The following is an 18284-nucleotide window of genomic DNA, read 5'->3' on the forward strand; positions in this document are numbered from 1 at the left end:
GCTCGCCGGCATCCAGGGAGCGGGGTTTGGAGGCAGGCAGGGATGGGGAGCAGGGTTTGGAGGCAGGCAGGGATGGGGAGCAGGGCTTGGATGCAGGCAGGGATCCAGGAGCAGGGTTTGGAGGCAGGCAGGGATCCAGGAGCGGGGTTTGGAAGCAGGCAGGGATGGGGAGCGGGGTTTGGAGGCAGACGGGGATGGGGAGCGGGGTTTGGATGCAGGCAGGGATGCAGGAGCAGGGTTTGGAGGCAGACGGGGATGGGGAGCGGGGTTTGGAGGCAGGCAGGGATGGGGAGCAGGGTTTGGATGCAGGCAGGGATGGGGAGCAGGGTTTGGAGGCAGACGGGGATGGGGAGCGGGGTTTGGAGGCAGGCAGGGATGGGGAGCGGGGTTTGGAGGCAGACGGGGATGGGGAGCAGGGTTTGGAGGCAGACGGGGATGGGGAGCGGGGTTTGGAGGCAGGCAGGGATGGGGAGCAGGGTTTGGATGCAGGCAGGGATGGGGAGCAGGGTTTGGAGGCAGACGGGGATGGGGAGCGGGGTTTGGATGCAGGCAGGGATGGGGAGCGGGGTTTGGAGGCAGGCAGGGATGGGGAGCGGGGTTTGGAGGCAGGCAGGGATCCAGGAGCGGGGTTTGGATGCAGGCAGGGATGGGGAGCGGGGTTTGGATGCAGGCAGGGATGGGGAGCAGGGTTTGGATGCAGGCAGGGATGGGGAGCAGGGTTTGGAGGCAGACGGGGATGGGGAGCGGGGTTTGGATGCAGGCAGGGATGCAGGAGCAGGGTTTGGATGCAGGCAGGGATGGGGAGCGGGGTTTGGAGGCAGACGGGGATGCAGGAGTGGGGTTTGGAGGCAGACGGGGATGGGGAGCAGGGTTTGGATGCAGGCAGGGATCCAGGAGCGGGGTTTGGAGGCAGACGGGGATGCAGGAGAGGGGTTTGGAGGCAGGCAGGGATGCAGGAGCAGGGTTTGGAGGCAGACGGGGATGCAGGAGCGGGGTTTGGATGCAGGCAGGGATGCAGGAGCAGGGTTTGGAGGCAGACGGGGATGCAGGAGCGGGGTTTGGAGGCAGGCAGGGATCCAGGAGCGGGGTTTGGAGGCAGGCAGGGATGGGGAGCGGGGTTTGGAGGCAGGCAGGGATGGGGAGCGGGGTTTGGAGGCAGGCAGGGATGCAGGAGGGGTTTGGAGGCAGGCAGGGATGCAGGAGCGGGGTTTGGAGGCAGACGGGGATGCAGGAGCGGGGTTTGGAGGCAGGCAGGGATGGGGAGCGGGGTTTGGAGGCAGACGGGGATGCAGGAGCGGGGTTTGGAGGCAGACGGGGATGCAGGAGCTCTCGGCCGGGAATCTCGGGCTCTGTCATGGCAGCAGCGCCCTCGGCCAGGACCACGCTCCCGCACGCGGGGTTTGTTGTTCAGACACGATTGCATATGTATGAAGGGGACAAGATGGGCTTTGACACATAAATTAGCACTTGTCAGCTGCTCCCGGGAACACTTCCCTGCTGCAGCCACTGTAAATGCCGCCTTCTTTCACCGAGAGGAAAACTCCATCACGGCACCTGACAGCACCGCGGGCAGCAGCCGCACCCGGGCGGCGGCGGCAGCGCCCGGCGCCTCGTTTACACATCAGAGCTCAGGAGGATGAATGCCAGAAAATGACACAATAATTAGCAGCCAAGTGACACTTTTCACTCCTGTAATATCTGGAAATTTGGGAATGACAAAGGACAAGGCTGATGAGACCTGAGGACAGGGCTTTCTCTGAGAAAGGGGCTGACCCCACACAAGTGCCTTGGGGGGTCACTCCCTACCTGCCAGGTGCTCTCTGGCTACCGCTTCCCGTGGCACAGCTCACGCTGCTCCTGCACCTGCAGTGGCAGCAGCTGCCCTAAGTGCTCGGCGTGTGCCTCATCCATCCTGAAGCTTCCTGAGGGAACAACCGCTCCCAGATTTTGACCTGCCCTCCTCGTAGCTCAGCTCCACCTCACCAGTGCTGCACCAGACAATCCCACACGAATGGTCGAGCCAGCAAACTCTCACACGCACCTCTGCAGCAGCACAGGAACACACAGGGCTGCACATCCCAGACATGGACAGGACCAGTGTTCTCTACAGCCCTAAAATCCTCCCAACAGCCAACTAGAGCAAAAGCATCTCAGCAGAAACCAACTCAAAATGAACCAGAATTACAGCATTTTTCATAGCCCAGCCTCTAGCAGCATTTCCAGCATGCTGCTTGCATGCAGATCACAACAAGAACAGTTGAATGCGCTGTCAGCACAGGGTAAGTACTGTGCTTTTGTTTTTCCTGCAAGATCCACACACTCAAGAGATTCAGCTTGAGCTCTGGGGTACTGTCAAAGTTCTCAAAATCTACTTTCAGTTTAAACCAAATATCCCACCACCTGAAAAGACGCGAGGGCTTCATTCAAACACTGGATTCACCCAAACACAAGCCCAAGAGTTCACGGGGAAAGGACTTCCCCAGCCACCAATTCAGGTATCATTTATGAATTGCAGTAAATTCCCAGCCAGCAATTTAGGTATCATTTATGAATTGCAGTAAACACACTGTGAGCTCACGGCTTCCGGAGAAAGACATTCTTTTCTTCAACCATATACTAATAATTGGGGCATGGCAGTGTTGTGGGAACTGTCTGCAGCTGGGAGGCAGCACCAGCAAAACAAATCTCATGTTCTTAACCTGGAAATGTTATTTTTCCTTTTATTTTGTTTTTTATTGATCTTATTACTTTTCTCCCAAGAGGTTCTTAGCACAACAGCCTGGATTAAAGCCTTTGACCTGAAGTCTGGGGGATCCCAGTAAATATTCTTACCATATTTATCTCCATCTTCTCCTTTGGCACTGATCCTCCTGCCGAGCACTTGGATGTGCTTCCCACTTGTCCTGCTGTAGAGCTGATAGAGCCGGAGCTGCTTCCTGCTCACATCGTCCCTCGCTCGCGTCTGGTTCTCCACGTGTATCCGAAAATCCACATTCTCCTCAGCAGCAAACATCTGAGATGGGTGGGGAGTGGGGAGACAGAGCAGAACAGACCATGAACACAACAAGGCTCTGGGCAGAGGGAGTGCAGACTAGCCTGCCAAGGGCACTGGCACTGGGGGACTCAGATTTGGCTGCCTTTCTCTTGGCAGCAGTGTCAGGCACTGTCGGAACTCAGGACATCCCTTTTGATGTCCAGAACGGCCAGGACCCCTGCCAGGGGGCTCAGAAACCCTGGCACAGAGCCAGAACACCTGTGGGTTTGATTATGACCCGTGGAGCAAATCACCAGCCTTGTATGAAGACCTGCAAGCCACAGCAGTTTATGTAGCATAATAGTGAAATTATCACAGGGAGAAAAAACAGATATTTGGGGTTACTAGAATGGGGCTTTTAGGGGCAAGATGGAGGGATTTGGGTGTGCCCAGCCTTTCTCCTTGAGACTGAGAACTGAAGAGCTCCAACTCATTCCCCAAGCCCGTGGGCTGGAAAAGAGACTCTGAATGTGTCTCGGGGTCCCAGTGACCTGGACCCTCGAGGAGGCACTCCTGTGTAATTCCAGCCAGAGCTGGCTCTCCACAGTCAACCAAACCTGGGCCATTGCAATCAAACTGGGAGTTTCTGAATAAAAACTTCTGCTCATCCCTGCTTTGACTAAATCCTAGTCAGCCATGCTGACCATAAATTAGGCTCCCCACTGCATATGCACAGCCTCTACCAGGTTACACAGGCCCAAACTGGAGAGTGGGGACAGCCAAACTGTTCTCAGAGATTTGGTGCATCACCTTCAGCAGCTGCACTGACTCTCTGGGTTAACTGCAGGAAAACTCTTTGTGTTGCCCTTAGCAGTCTGGACTTGAACTTCACACTGGCATAAAATCCACTACAATAGAAGTGACACTTGAACACTCTTCAGCTTAACTGTTTGACCAGCTCTGCCCTGCAGTGAAGCCACCTCATGATCACCAGCCATGGATGTGTTTCTGTCCACCTCAAAAGGGCCACAGGAGGAGTGGTGAGAGTCAAACCAGCTCTTCCACCAGTGGCTGTGATCAGCAGGGATCTGACAGCCTCAGCCACCTCATCTGTTTGTTCTGGCCAAGGGAATAAATTAACCTGAGTTCACTACAGCTTAAATTATTACCATGAACTGTTCATTTTATTTCCTATTTTAAGTATTCCCAAGAAATATCAAAACAGGAGTCCCACTTTTCCTTCCAAAGAGTCATCCTGACTTGCCCGAGGTCAGAGGACCCAATAACACCACTGTTCTCCAGGTGCCTTCCCAAAGGGGAGACTGGGCAGCATGCACCCAAAAGCTCTTCACACCCAAGCAATAGGAGAGCCCAAAAATTGCTCCATGAACTGTCCATCTATGATCAGTGGAGCATTTGCACTACAACATCCTCACTGTCCACTCCAAACTCACAGGTGGGCAACATTTTGGTGGCAGACTCCCTTTACAGGACAATAAATGACCTGAAACATGGCCTGCAAGCAAAAGTGTTCTGATGTATCAGTGTGGGGAGGGAACTGGCAATGAACAAGGAAAAGGCCAATAAGTCCTTGTTCAGATCTACTCCAGACTAAAACACATAAAGAAAGTGTCCACAACACACCAAAGAGCCCCACTTCAGCCTCCTGCACATCATCTCATACCAGCAAATACAGTGAAGCCTGAAAATCAAAACCTCAGTAGCACTTTGCAGCATTTCCAGTTATCCACCCAGGCCCGCAGCAGGAAGAAAAGCTCACTCAGGCAGGCAGTGCTGCTAAGCACCAGACCTTCAGAAAGCACCCTGAGCCAGAGGCCAAGCTCAGCACAGCAGCAGCAGCAGCAGCAATGAGGTTCCCAGTGATGCTGCAGGAGTGCCTCCAATGCTCTCACTAAAATCTGGGATTCTGGTATTGATGTTTTGAGGAGAAAGTGATTTATCTCTGATTTGGCTGTCAGAAGCCCATAGGGAGCTGAAGGCACAGGCAGAGGCTGGGCAAGGGAGGCTCAGGGCAGTGCTGGGACATTCACCACGATGTCAGAGGTGACAGACAGGGGTCACAATATTTCCCTCTCTCAGAAAACAGGGTGGCCAGGAGCGGGGACCCAGAGCTGGGGAGTGGGAGGAGAAGCAGCCCCTAGCCAGAGGGCATGGCAGGCTGCCACATCAGGACACTGACAGAGCTCTGGTCAGCAGAGAGCAGGGTTCTGCTTGCCCTGCCCTCACCAGCACCACAGCTACACCTGAGCGAAGCACACAGGACTTGACTTTTGACAGAAGTCATATTAATTTCTTTTTCTCCTTGCTATGTCTTTTCTTGCTTTCTTTTCAAATCCCATTGTTGCAAAGGATGCTAAACTACCAAACCCAGAAAGGTTCCAGTCATGCTGACAGTCTGCCTTGTGCCCACAAAGCAAGGCTATTTGCAGCTAAAATTCTGGCTCCATTATTTTAAGATTTAAAACAGATTTTAAATCAAGATGACGTCGTTACATTGCTTTCACCACATGTTAATGAATTTCACATTTTTCTAGGAAAAAACCAAAACAGGTGGGATTTGAAGTGGGGGGAAGGGCAGGTTGCTTTGCTTTTTTGGAAACTCCCAACAGAAAACGCAATCTGTTTTCCAAAACATGTTTTAATTATCTTCTAATTGTCTCTGGAGCACGCACACTGCAGAGGCCCCAGCCTGTGGCTACAGTGCCTCAGTGGGCCCAGGAGCACCCATGGAGCATCCTGCACAGTGCTCAGCTCCAGCATGTCACCAAGACACCTTTGTCACCACTGTCCTGCCCCAGATCAGCTAATTAAGTGCCCCTTCCCTTTGCAAGAAGGGCACCAGCAGCACAGGGGGTGACATCTCCTCTTCCCCTGTCCAAGTAGCTGGCTGGCCTCACCCTTAGCCAAGACGTGAGGAGGCTGATGCAGGAATCAGCAGGGGATGCTGACCCCAAAACACAGCCAGCCTAGCCCACATCACTCCACCACTTCCCTAGAAGTGCCCAGTGCTGGCCCGGGGCAGAAATCCTGGAAGATGAACAGGCTGCAGGTTCCCCTTGCAGCTGAGCTGTCTCCTGGCCAGGAGCCCTAGTAAGAGCAGCAGTGAAACCACCCGGATTTAGCCACCTGCCTAAAGATAAGCTCACACTTAACCACCCTGTGGAAACAGGATGCTCTCTGCTGGAGGGTGGCCAAAGGGAATTAACCATGCCAGCCTGGGCTGCATCTGGCCTGCAGCAGAGAATATCAATGCCCCCAAAAAATTTCACGCAATGTTGATTTTATGAGATAAAACTTGTTTGATCATTGCTAAAATCCACTCTCACAGGACCCCTTCCCTACAGGGTTCACTCCCTCAGGCAGCAAACCTCTCTGAGATAAGGAAATCTATGTATATATATACCAAAAGAGAGACTCTTCTATAAATCTCTTAAAAATTGGCAACATATGTCTCCTTTGGCAACTGATCACCAACACTCAGTCAGGGAGGTCACCAGAAACCAAGAACACTCACCCTCAAATACACTTGAATGCAGAAATGTCTTTAAGTCCCTTAAACTGAAGGGCTTTCACTCCTTTCACCAAAGCAAGCTTTCCTTTTTTGTTTTTGCTACTGAAATGCTATTACTGAGATAACACATCATACCCAAAATGAGGCCCTTTTTTTCCTTCCAGTCTGATCATTCACACCTCCCTGTAGGCAGCAAAACAGACCCTGGGTCCAGAGCTCCACACAACAGGTCCCTGAAGGGAAGGGTGGCTGGTACCTTCTAGCTCCTGAGAAGCACTGGGACACAGGAGACAGGACTGCTCCAGGGATTTGGGTTTGTATTATGGTCTGCCTGGCATCTGTCCAACTGGTATGGGCTGTTGTCTGTGCACGTTTGTTTGAGATTTCAGCATCTCAAAAGAGTGGTTTTGTGTGACTCCATCTCATTCTTTGGCAACAATTTATAACATGCAAAATCCCAGTTGTTAAATCAGAGCATTGAATTTCATTTCATTTTCATGCTTCCTCTCTTTTCCTTTTCCATTATTTATTATTTATTTGTCACTACACCTTTTAGTGATAAGATCCAGCTACAAATACAGTTGGCTATCCAGAGTTTATACAAGGGAATAAACAGCATTTATTTTAAAAACAACCATCACCTCCAGCCCCAGAAGCAACAGAAATGCCTCACTCATGAAAGGAAGCTGCTCTCCCTTGGCTATTGTCCTTGCCCAATCATTCAAGGTGGAGCATTCAGTCCTACCTCCTTTCCCAACAGCCAAAAGAACCAGAAACAACATCTGTCTTCCAGTGAGTCCACAACAGGAGACTTTCAAGTGCTTTTTTGCCAAATGATTCTCAAATAAGAGTAGATTTCATTTTAAATGGCTTTACAATGATCATTCAGCTTAAAGAATGACTCCCCTCTCTGTGAAATCCCAGACGGGGGGTGAGGGAAGGACCACTTTGCTGATGCAGCCTAAGGTTTCACTGTGCATTACTCCAAGAAAAGCTCAGGAGCAGCAGCAAAAGCCTCCAGCAGCAGCACTGGGATGTCAGCCCTGCACAGGCTCGTGCCCATCTCTGCACTCACAGATGCCTCCTGTGCACGGAGCAATCCCAGCCCCACCAAGGTCAGTGAAAGCCTGGCTGTGCCAAGCCACGCTTGCAGGATTTGGCTTTCCACCCAACCAACCTCCACACACTTTGGGTTTTTCTATTTCAAGCTTTCCAGTAGTGGGGGATGTTAATCTGTTATTGTTCATGTCATAAAGCATTACAGCATGAGATGGCCAGGGCCCACAGCACACCCAAGTTAGCTGGGAGCTGGACTTGAGAATTTCCTGGTGTTTTGCTATTTATGCTACAGAGCTCTCAATAGAGAGCTACATATGTCATTCAACCATATGTCACTCCCCCAGCTGAACCAGGATACAAAATCCCTCTAGCTAAGGTCCATACCGATTGCAAAAGATAAACAAATCAGGCTATTCAAAGTCCTCTCAAGCCCCATCTGATAAGCAGGAAATACTGATTACCTTTCAGCCATCAAATCAACCTAATATTAATGATTTTCTCCATGACCTTCTAAACACATGAAAGTTAACTCAATAAGGTCAACAAGAGGATATCCAAGACAGATCTCTCTCAAGCCTCAAAGGAAAGTAACAAACCACTTTGCTTCCACGACTTTGGCAGAATTCCTGTATACAAATCAGAGCGGGATTTGCTAGCTCCCCATGGCAGACACCCCCAGCACACAGTGAAACACAATGCACTCCTTTTTCCTCCGTTTACCTGCAGAGTCAGTCCCCCACCAGGACGCTGTTACCATCATGTCACAGAGCCTCCAGCAGCCAGACGGGAGTGGGTGAGCAGGGCTCGGGTGTGGCCCTTCTGTGGCTCTAGGGGCACCTTTGGAAAAGCAGCTTCATGCCCAGATATGCAGAGAAGGTCCTTTGCAGTGGAGCTCTGTACGTCCAATGGGAGAGAGGCCATGGTGCAACAGTGCCAGAATTCCACAAATGGAGCTAAGCCTTTCCAAATTACAGAAATGAGAGCTTTGCTTCGGTGTTTGTTTCTTCCCGATAGCCATGGAAAAATACTTTGTCTTGAAAAAAAAAAAATCCAAAAATTTAAGCTGCACTCTTAAACTGTGGGAGATGTCACCATGGATGGTGACTGTGCCTCCTTTGGGATGGTCTGTGAGAAAGGGCATGGAGCACTGTGGAAGTGGTGGTCCAAAGTGATCAGATATGAGACTCCACAAAAAACTTTACCAATGGCATTTACATTGAAATGCTTTTTGGTATTTATTTTTGGTGAGAAAGCTGGAAAAGGAGAAGGAAATGGGGTGATGTGGGGGTCAAGCCTGCCCATCCCTTTGGATTTCAGAAATGTTAAATAAGACCCAAGGAGAACATATTTCCAGGGCTTAGAAAAGGGGACACAGCTCCGTGAGGTGACACAAACTTGGATCCAAAAGCTGTTCTGCAAGTGAAGCCTCCTTTCCTGCGGGGAGCTGCCTTGTGCATTCAGAAAGGCAGCTTGAGTCTCCTTGGGCAATGCCAGACCTCTGTTCCCTCTGAAACACACAACCTCTGAGAAATGCAGCCATCACTCAGCCCCACTGCCAGCAGCTCCAAGGCCCCACCAGCTGTCCAAGCCATGCACCAGTGCAAAAGCCAGGCATCTGTCGGCCTTGGAATGGCAGGCACAGTGTTACTGAGCCTGGTATGAAACCAGGAGGGAGGCTGGAGGGAGCACCACACAACTGCAACCTGAGAGTTTGAGGAAATGAATGTTTTATGGCCCATCAATCAGTATTTGACCATTTTCTAGAGAAAGATGATGCCACCTTTAAGAAAACTAAGTTTCTCCTTTTGATGGTGGAATGAGCTGTAGCCAGAACTGTGAAAACGCACCATGTGTAATACAGGGAGATTCTAAACTTGCTGCACCCTGGGAAATGGTTAATCCTGGGGAAGAGCAGGGTTCAGCCTTGCTGAATGGCTTTTAGGAGCCCAGCTGGAGGCAGGATGTTGCTGCTCACAGCACAGCCCAGCACCAGAGTGCTGCTGCGGTGCTGAAATGCAGCTCCCAGAGGGGCTCCCACACCCCCAGCCTCTCACCTCCCCCTGCACCTGCCTGTTCTCACTGGCTCAGAGCAGGTCACTGCCAGCAGCTCCGAGGTCACATTACTGACAACGTCACCTCGAGCAGCAGCAGCTCAGCTGCCTGCACTGGGCAGCCCCTGTGCCCCCCGTGCCCCTGAGCTGTGCCCTGGTGCTGTAGCACCAAGGGGGCCAAGACTGAGCCCCCTCCCAGCACCCAAAGGCAGCTCTTTCCCAGTGGGACCAGTTCCTGCTACCTGTGTTGACCAAAGCAAACCAACCCCAGGTACCTCAGCTGAGGGAGATCTGTGGGAGGCCACAGCTTGCCATGGGCTCCTGGCAGTTCAAGTCTCCAGAAATACAATTTAGCCCTTAACTCTTTTTCTTATTTTTCTCCAATTACAATATATCTTGATGATAATGATGGTGACAATTATTAGTTAACAGCTGGTATTATTTTACCATACTATCCATCAGGCAAGGAGCAAGCAGGGCTTTTTCTTTCTTCCTTTCTTTCTTTGTCTTTTTTAATGCTTGTTATATCTCTGCTATATACTTCCTCTCCACACAGAAATATCCCTTCAAAGCTTGATATTATTGAGCAGCTTTCAAGCATGCCCAGCAGAGCCATGTATTCTCTGCATTTGTCTGGCCTTTGTTTCTAGGAATGAAATACCAGTGGCTGAACAGTGTGACTTCGTTTCACTCCTTCATTCCAATACTTGTTCTATTTCTATCCCACTGGGCCAAACTCACCTATTGTGAGACCTCACCGATTTCAATTACATCAGGGATTAATTTGTTCCATTGCGTTGAAGCTGTTAATACAATCCTGGCTGGCTCTAGATTAGAAAAGGCACGGTGGGACCTCCCTCACAGGCAGTGTGTTTAACAGCAGTCTTGATCTTCAGTTTTGTTCAGCGGTGGGGTGGGTTTTTTCTTCCCTTTGTGCCCCTTTGCCCCTCTTTTCACAATCTTCCCCTTCCTTTCTAAATTGCCCTTATCAGAACTGGGTGGTCCTGACTTCCCCTGAGCCTGGCCAAGTGCTGCCTCCCGAGCCACGGCGCAGCACTTGGAGGGAGGTCAGAGCTGGAAGGTCTGACCTGGCACCACACAGGTGTGACCACTGCAGCTCCAGCACCTCGACGCTGCGTGGGGTGCACTCTCTGCTCCAGAGGAAGTTTCTGTCTTCTTCCACGTCCCCTGCACTCTGTGGACCAGTGGCAATGTCCCTCACCCTTCACCTGGGCTATGCTGGACCCCACATCCCTGAGAGGCTCTGTGCTGCTGCCACCACTCCTCACTGCTCATACCAGGAAACACAGATTTCTCAGTAATCATTTCATGTCCCTGTCCCTCCTCACAGCACTGGTGTTGCTGCAAAGAAATCTGCAACAGGCTTTGCAGAACAGCCCCAACCAACCTTGTGAAACCAGGGACCAGCTTGGCATGCTACAACTGCCTCCGCTACCTTAACAAAAAACCTGTATTTTCTGGATGGAGAAAGCACTCCTGCTGAAATAACCTACTCTGCTATGCAGGAATTAAACCCTTGCCCAGCACAGGTGGCTCTGCACAGGTGAGCACAGGGCTGAGGGCTGCCTGCCCCACCCAAGGGCATGGCTGGCCAAGCACACGGGCTGTCCCCAGGAGCCTCTGCTGCTCACCCAGGGCTGGAGGAGCAGTGGGGCTGCAGTGGGCAGAGCTCCCAGTGGGGTGTTCCTGGCACAAACGCTGCAGCACTCCACTAAAAGTACTTACCAGCAAGTTGTTCACTTCTTCAACTGGACCTGAGTCCAATTACTGAGAAACATGCCAGGTTGAAAGCACCCTGGACCTTTTCTCCCCTTTCCCCAGGGAGATGCTCCTGCTGCAAACCCATTTGGCCACAGCAGCAGGGCAGAGCAGAAACCCCAAGCCCACTACCCTCAAACTGGTCAGGCATTTCCTAAACCCTGGAAAAAGGCAGAGTTATTCACCACAGGCACTAAACATGTCAGTTTGAAGCATGGGCCTGCCAGCTTCAAGGTGACACCTCTGCTCTTCTGCTTGATACCAGCCCAGCCGAGAGCTCCACAAAAATCAGAGCAAAGGCACAAGATACAGAAAACCTGAGGGTTACTCAGGAAAACCCGAGGGATACTCAGGAAAACCCGAGGGATACTCAGGAAAACCCTGCCATCAGAAGGAGATGGAGGATCATCAAAGACCAACCTGCCCATAAGAATAAACATTTGCAGGGCAGCACCTCAGCAGCGATCCCGTGCTTATCCTGGGAGCTCCCTTCATCTGGTCCCCTGACAACCTCCAAGGAACACAGATCCCTGCTCCCACTGCAGAAAAGCAACTCCCTCTAGGGTAAAACACGGCAACTACCGAGCAGTGCACACCAGGGCAGGGCAGAATCACAAATACCTTTTTGCCTTGCATTTGCAAAGAAAACAGAGACTCGGCCAGCCACTGTCCCCACAGCAGCTCCCAAGCAGTGACCTCAGGAGAGCAGTGGCTTCTCTAAAAGCTGATTCAGCAGAGATACCTGGGGACATGACTGAATTATCCCAGCACCACTTTCCTCTATCAAGTGTCCTCTCTGGAATTGTTTTACTAAGCTCCAGTCAGTTCCACTGCTGCCCATTCTGACAAGGTAACACCCAGTGTCCCTCTGTGGGAATGGTGCCAAGGGGATGGGACCTCCTCAGCAGTCCCTGCCATTCACACCAGCCCTGTACCTGCTAACAAAAGGGTCCAGCAGCAGCTGGGCATCCTGATTTCCCTCTGTGACACAATGCCCTTCCTGAGGAACCACAGGATGAGTCATAGAATGGCCTGGGTTGGAAGGGACCTTAAAGATCACCTGGTTCCAGTACTGCCATGGCAGGGACACCTCCCACTGTCCCAGGCTGCTCCAAGCCCCAATGTCCAGCCTGGCCCTGGACACTTCCAGGGGTCCAGAGGCAGCCACAGCTGCTCTGGGCACCCTGTGCCAGGGCCTGCTCACAGGGAAGCATTTTTCCTAATATCCCATCCAAGCCTGCCCTCTGGCACTGTGAAGCCATTCCCTTTTGTCCTGGCACTGTATCACCTTGTAAATTGTTTCTCCATCTTTTTGTCAGCACTGCCTGCTCCTGCCTGAGGACTGATCCATTCTGCCTGCAGGAGTCACCCTCAATGCCAGCCCCAGGCTGTTGTCCCAGGCCAAAGGGCTCCATGAGCATTTCTGCTCCAAGTTATGAACTCTGCTCCAGGCTGTCCATGGAGTGCCCACAAAACCCATCAGCATTAACAGGGAGAAATAAAAATATGCTGGCTGGGTTGGTCTGTAAAGGCTCTTCCTCCAGCACAGCCAGGATCACCCCATACCTGCCAGCAGTCACGGAGCTTCTCCTTCCCCAAAAGCCCTTTGAAATACATTCTCAAGCCCTATTATCTCTCCTGTTTATACCACACTCCCTCTATCATTGAGAAATCTCCAAATAATGTATAAGCCCACAAGCTCCAGCACTAACAGGGCCATAAATCACATGGATAAAACCCATCACCTGCTGTTGCCAGGGCTGTGGCCCCGGGAGCAGCTCCTGAGCTCTGCACAGCCCTACATTCTGAGGAGAAGGCAGCTCTGGTCTGCACCAGCCACAGGTTTGTTCCCAGCATCCAGAGAGGATCCCAGCCAGCGTCCTGCCTCACTGTGCTCTCCCCATCTGACCCCAAGACAAGCACGCAAAAGAGGGTTTTCTTTGCACAAAATCAAACCGAGGGAGGAGGATGTTTTTGGCTACTTTCCTCAAGGAAAAAGGTTGCCCATCTAATAATTCCTAAATGAGCAGTGGGTTGCTGGGCTTTCATGTTTGGCCTTCGAGCCTCCCCTTGCCGTGCCAGGTCGCTGGTTTTCTTTTCCACGGAATTGCAAAACCCCTGAATAACGAGATTTGTGCGGGGAAGTGCTGACACAACCCTTAACTACAGCATCCTGAACATGATACCAGAATAAGGACGCTCCCTGTGTGGCCCAGCCCATGGATAAATAAAGCATTTCAGCAGCCAGCACCGACAGATCATAAACCTCCACAAGCATAAATACCAACAACAACCCAAAAAGATGAGAGGGCTGACGGGCGAGGCATGCTGGGATGATTTGGAGTTGGGGTGGAAGGGTTATTATTGCTGAAGAGGTGGGGGTGAGTGGGCCACAGGAATCAATAAACCATTCTGTTCCCAGGGAAGGAAGGGCCACGCTAATTGTGCAAACACCCATTTCCATTGCAGGCTGGAGCAATCCAGCTCGCCCAGCATGGAGGGGTGCAGGGAGCCCACTCCACTGGCTCAGGGACAAGGACCTCAGCCCGTGACATGTCCCAGCAGCTGCCACCCAGGGCACAGCTCACCTGAGGCCCCGGCTGGGCACAACCTGCTGTGGAGGCAGCTTCAGATGAATGCAGATGCAGGCAGCATTCAGCTCCACCAACTCCACTTCCTAGGGAGTTAATGTAGAGCTGGCACAGGTATCTCACTTGCTTTCAGCATCACCATCAAGCCAGAGCTTTTCTAGTGTCCAGTTCTAGCACTGAACAATCACCCAGCGGGTCCTGCCAGCACCAGTTACCCTCAAGCACCAAAGACAGCTCTGGGACCCGTTTATTCCCAATCAAATAATCCCATTTGGAAGTCTCCACACTGGCATCAGAGATGGAGGTGGCCACAGAATGAACCACAGCTCTCTGAATCGTCCAGTGAGGACAGAGCCAGAGCTTTGCAGATGGGTTTCCAGGCACAGAGCTGCTGAGGCACAGAGTTCAAAGGCAGGGAGCAATTCCCAGTTCCTCCGTGGGTCCTCCCCATTCCCAATTTTTCTACTTTTTTTTCCCCACTCTCTTTCTAGGAAACACAGAAATGACAAAAAGACACTCACTTTGGGAAGTGAAGCTGATTTAGAAACAGAATAAACCTACACCATACAAATACACAGCTTTTTGTACCCAAGGGGAACCAAAGCCCATTTTGGGGACTCACCAGGGAGGGAAGCAGCAGCATGTGGCAATGCCTGTTGTTCCCATGAAGAAGCCTGAGCTCACAAGCACATACAGGTGCAAATGGTGGCAGCTTTCACTCTTGCTGGTCAGAACTGGGGGATGGTGGTTAAGCACGGGGACCTGCTCTGCTCCCCCTGCATGAGCCAGTCTCCTCCTCTCTGCCTTTCCAAAGGTATTTAAAGAAAACAGGCTCTAGATCAGTTAATAAAATAGCTTGAAGTTTGCCCAGCTCACATCCAGCTTACAGCTTGCAGTTAATGGATTTCAACTTGACTTGGGATTTTAAGAGTTTTTAAAACAAGAAATTTCATCTTCCCTCCAGAAATAAATTCATCAACAGCTTCACTGCAGAAATATTCCCAGGAATGGACAATTCTACTACTTATGTACTAAAGGCAGTCTGGAAAAAAAATCAGATTACTACTGAGCCTTATCAAAAATATGGCATAAACCATGTGTTGACTTTAATCCAAACCAAACTGTCAATCTGCCTTCAGGATCCCATATAACAAACATGAGCCTAGGGCCAGAAAAGAAAAGCAGAGTTTGTTTTCTAATAGAAGATTTGTTCTGATCTCTATTAGCCAAACTTCTGCCTGGAAATATTTACACTGCAACCATCAGGGAAATAGGATTTCTTATCTTTCAGCTTTGTTGAGTTAGGGATAAGTCTCATTTGGTATTAATTAATTTAGATTGCAAGTTTCCCATTTTCAGGAAACAATTCTCAACAGTTTTGGAAAATAAATCTGGTTTTGAAATATTTTAAATAAGGGAAAAAAATAAAGTGGTGTTAAAATCACTGAGGTTTGGGCTGCTGCATCCCTGCATAGCTTGGAGGTTCCAGGGAGAAACCCCCACATTTTGCTCCATCCATCACCAGTCACCAGCCGTGGGAAAATGCTGCTGGGGGAAAATTCAGGCCAGACATGGGCAGACACAGACATGAGACCTTGTGGCACGAGGCTGGGGATCCCCCAGGAGCCCTTTCTCTGAGCCACCAGCACCACACCTGCAGCACTGGGGTGATGTAAGGCCCCGTGCCTCGTCCAGACACCCCCAGCTCCCTGCCTGCTCTGGGAATGCCTCGGGTGCCTCCCCCAGGGCCACTACCCAGCACAGGGCAGCTCTGCCAGCTCAGCCTTGCTGACCTCAGATCAGACTTTGCACAAATTTCCTTTGGAAGGGAAACCCCACAGCTGAACCTGATGGTGCTCGGTGTCTTGGCTCACACGGCGACGGTGCACACTGGGGAAATCAGGCTCCCAGAAATGAAAGCTAAGCAAATCAATTTCATTTTCTTGTTTGCTACATTTAAATAGCAATCAAATTCCTATTACCTACTCTTTCAACCTAAACAGCACAAAGCAAGCCCTCTGCCTTGCTGGCAGACTGTTCCCGTTTATTACAGGACAAGGGGGAATGGGTTTAAAGTAAAAGAAGAGAGATGTAGATAAGCCGTTAGGAAGGTGGTCAGGCCCTGGCACAGACTGCCCAGAGAATCACAGAATATTCTGAATTGGAAGGTACTCATTAGGATCATCCAGTTCACCCCCTGGCCCTGCACAGAGACCCCAACAGTCCCACCCTGTGCATGCCAGGGAGTGCTGTCCAAACACGCCTGGAGCTCTGGCAGCCTCAGGGCTGCTTCACTCCTGACAGTGTCCCAGGCCAGGTGGGACACTGGAGCTTGGAGCAGCCTGGGACAGTGGAGGGTGTCCCTGCCCACAGCAGGGGTGGAACGAGGTGGGCTTTAAAGTCCCTCCCAACTCAAACCATTCTGGTTCTGTGATGAGCAGGGGAGACTCTCCATGCTGGCCAGAGCTGCCCTCGCTCCTCCCTTCCAGCCTGAGATGTTCCAGCTTTGAGAACCCTCGTGGAAACACACACAGAGTCCCTCCCATGCCCACAGCCTGGGGTCAGGCTGGCACAGCCCAGCTCCCAGCACGGAGCTCCAGGTGGAATTGCAGGGAAAGCTTGCAGCACTGCCTGCTCCCCAGGACAAAGGTGCCATTGCCTGCAGCACAGCACTGTCCCTGCAGCAGCACTGCTGTCCCTGCAGCAGCAGCACTGTCCCTGCAGCAGCAGAGCTGTCCCTGCAGCAGCAGCAGCAGAGCTGTCCCTGCAGCAGCAGAGCTGTCCCTGCAGCAGCAGAGCTGTCCCTGCAGCAGCAGAGCTGTCCCTGCAGCAGCAGCAGAGCTGTCCCTGCAGCAGCAGCAGAGCTGTCCCTGCAGCAGCAGCAGAGCTGTCCCTGCAGCAGCAGCAGCAGAGCTGTCCCTGCAGCAGCAGCAGAGCTGTCCCTGCAGCAGCAGAGCTGTCCCTGCAGCAGCAGAGCTGTCCCTGCAGCAGCAGCAGAGCTGTCCCTGCAGCAGAGCTGTCCCTGCAGCAGCAGCAGCAGCAGCAGCGCTGTCCCTGCAGCAGCAGCAGTGCTGTCCCTGCAGCAGCAGCAGTGCTGTCCCTGCAGCAGCAGCAGCAGAGCTGTCCCTGCAGCAGCAGCAGCAGAGCTGTCCCTGCAGCAGCAGCAGCAGCAGCAGCGCTGTCCCTGCAGCAGCAGCAGAGCTGTCCCTGCAGCAGCAGAGCTGTCCCTGCAGCAGCAGAGCTGTCCCTGCAGCAGAGCTGTCCCTGCAGCAGAGCTGTCCCTGCAGCAGAGCTGTCCCTGCAGCAGCTGCTGCTGCCCCATCGATTGCTGGGGCTGCTCTGAGCTCAGCTGGCTGGGATGCTCCCAATCACTGCAAGGTCGCGACCACGGGTCAGAAACCTGCAGCACATACATCATAATTTATTGTACAGCTAATCAATACTGCACTGCCCTGTGCAGTCCTAAGGTGCAGCCTCACACCCAGGGACTGAGGCTGCTCATGTGGGGTCGTAACCTTCCAGCCTGCAAGAGTAAGAGGGCCCAAAGCAGCTTCCTGTTAGAGCTGGAGAACACGGCTGGAACCAGAGCACAGACTGCACTCACTGTTTGTTCCTACAACACAGTCCAGTTCCACCTGTGGTTTGAATTCAGCTTGGGAAGGTGAAGCCAATTATCTGATCAGGACTGCACCCCATACTCCAAAGGCAGAAGCAATGCAGCCTGCTGTGACGAGATCACCCGGGGTGTGACAGGAAGGAAGGGATCCCAGTCCCCGTGGTCTCAGCACTGCCAGCTTTCCAGACCACCCCTCTCCTCAAACGGATAAAAACCATCACAGAAGCAGCAAAATGCCTTTCTATCAAAAATGGCCTTCGCCCACTTTCTAATTTATGTTCCCAGGGCTTCCCATCCCAGCAGCCGTGCCTACAGCCAGCCAGCACACACACTACTCACAATCATTGACTAGGCTCACCACTGCTCCCTGCATTTCCCTGTTAATTCTGATTTCTGTGCAAGAGCAGCTCAGGGTATCCCAAAAGACACAAAAGCTTTTGAACAAGCTGTCCTTCAAAATGCTGCCAAAGACAGTATTCTAGCAGGAAAAAAGGTATTTGAAATACAGGAGAAAAAGGAGAAAAAGGAACTGGAAGGACTAAGGAGTGCTGGGAATACCTTGTAGGAAAAGCAGTCTGTTATTAATTGCTGCATCCTAACATTTCTATCCACACAATATGCACTTCTCTGGGACCTTCACCAGGATTTAGCATCCATCCATTTGGATTTTAAAAGACGAGCA

The 18284-nt window shown here is 51.7% G+C and overlaps 1 protein-coding gene across 1 annotated transcript in view; it reads right to left on the bottom strand.

Annotated features, from left to right (window-relative positions):
- FGF18 (fibroblast growth factor 18) overlaps positions 1 to 18284 on the bottom strand; it is a 66461-nt gene that overhangs the window by 39987 nt on the left and 8190 nt on the right. Inside the window, exon 3 of the mRNA XM_059860315.1 lies at positions 2833 to 3013. Within this exon, the coding sequence (XP_059716298.1) occupies positions 2833 to 3013 (181 nt within the window). The remainder of the gene's footprint in view (positions 1 to 2832; positions 3014 to 18284) is intronic.

Source organism: Haemorhous mexicanus, chromosome 15, assembly GCF_027477595.1.
Source record: "Haemorhous mexicanus isolate bHaeMex1 chromosome 15, bHaeMex1.pri, whole genome shotgun sequence".
In the NCBI taxonomy this organism is placed as follows: domain Eukaryota; kingdom Metazoa; phylum Chordata; class Aves; order Passeriformes; family Fringillidae; genus Haemorhous; species Haemorhous mexicanus.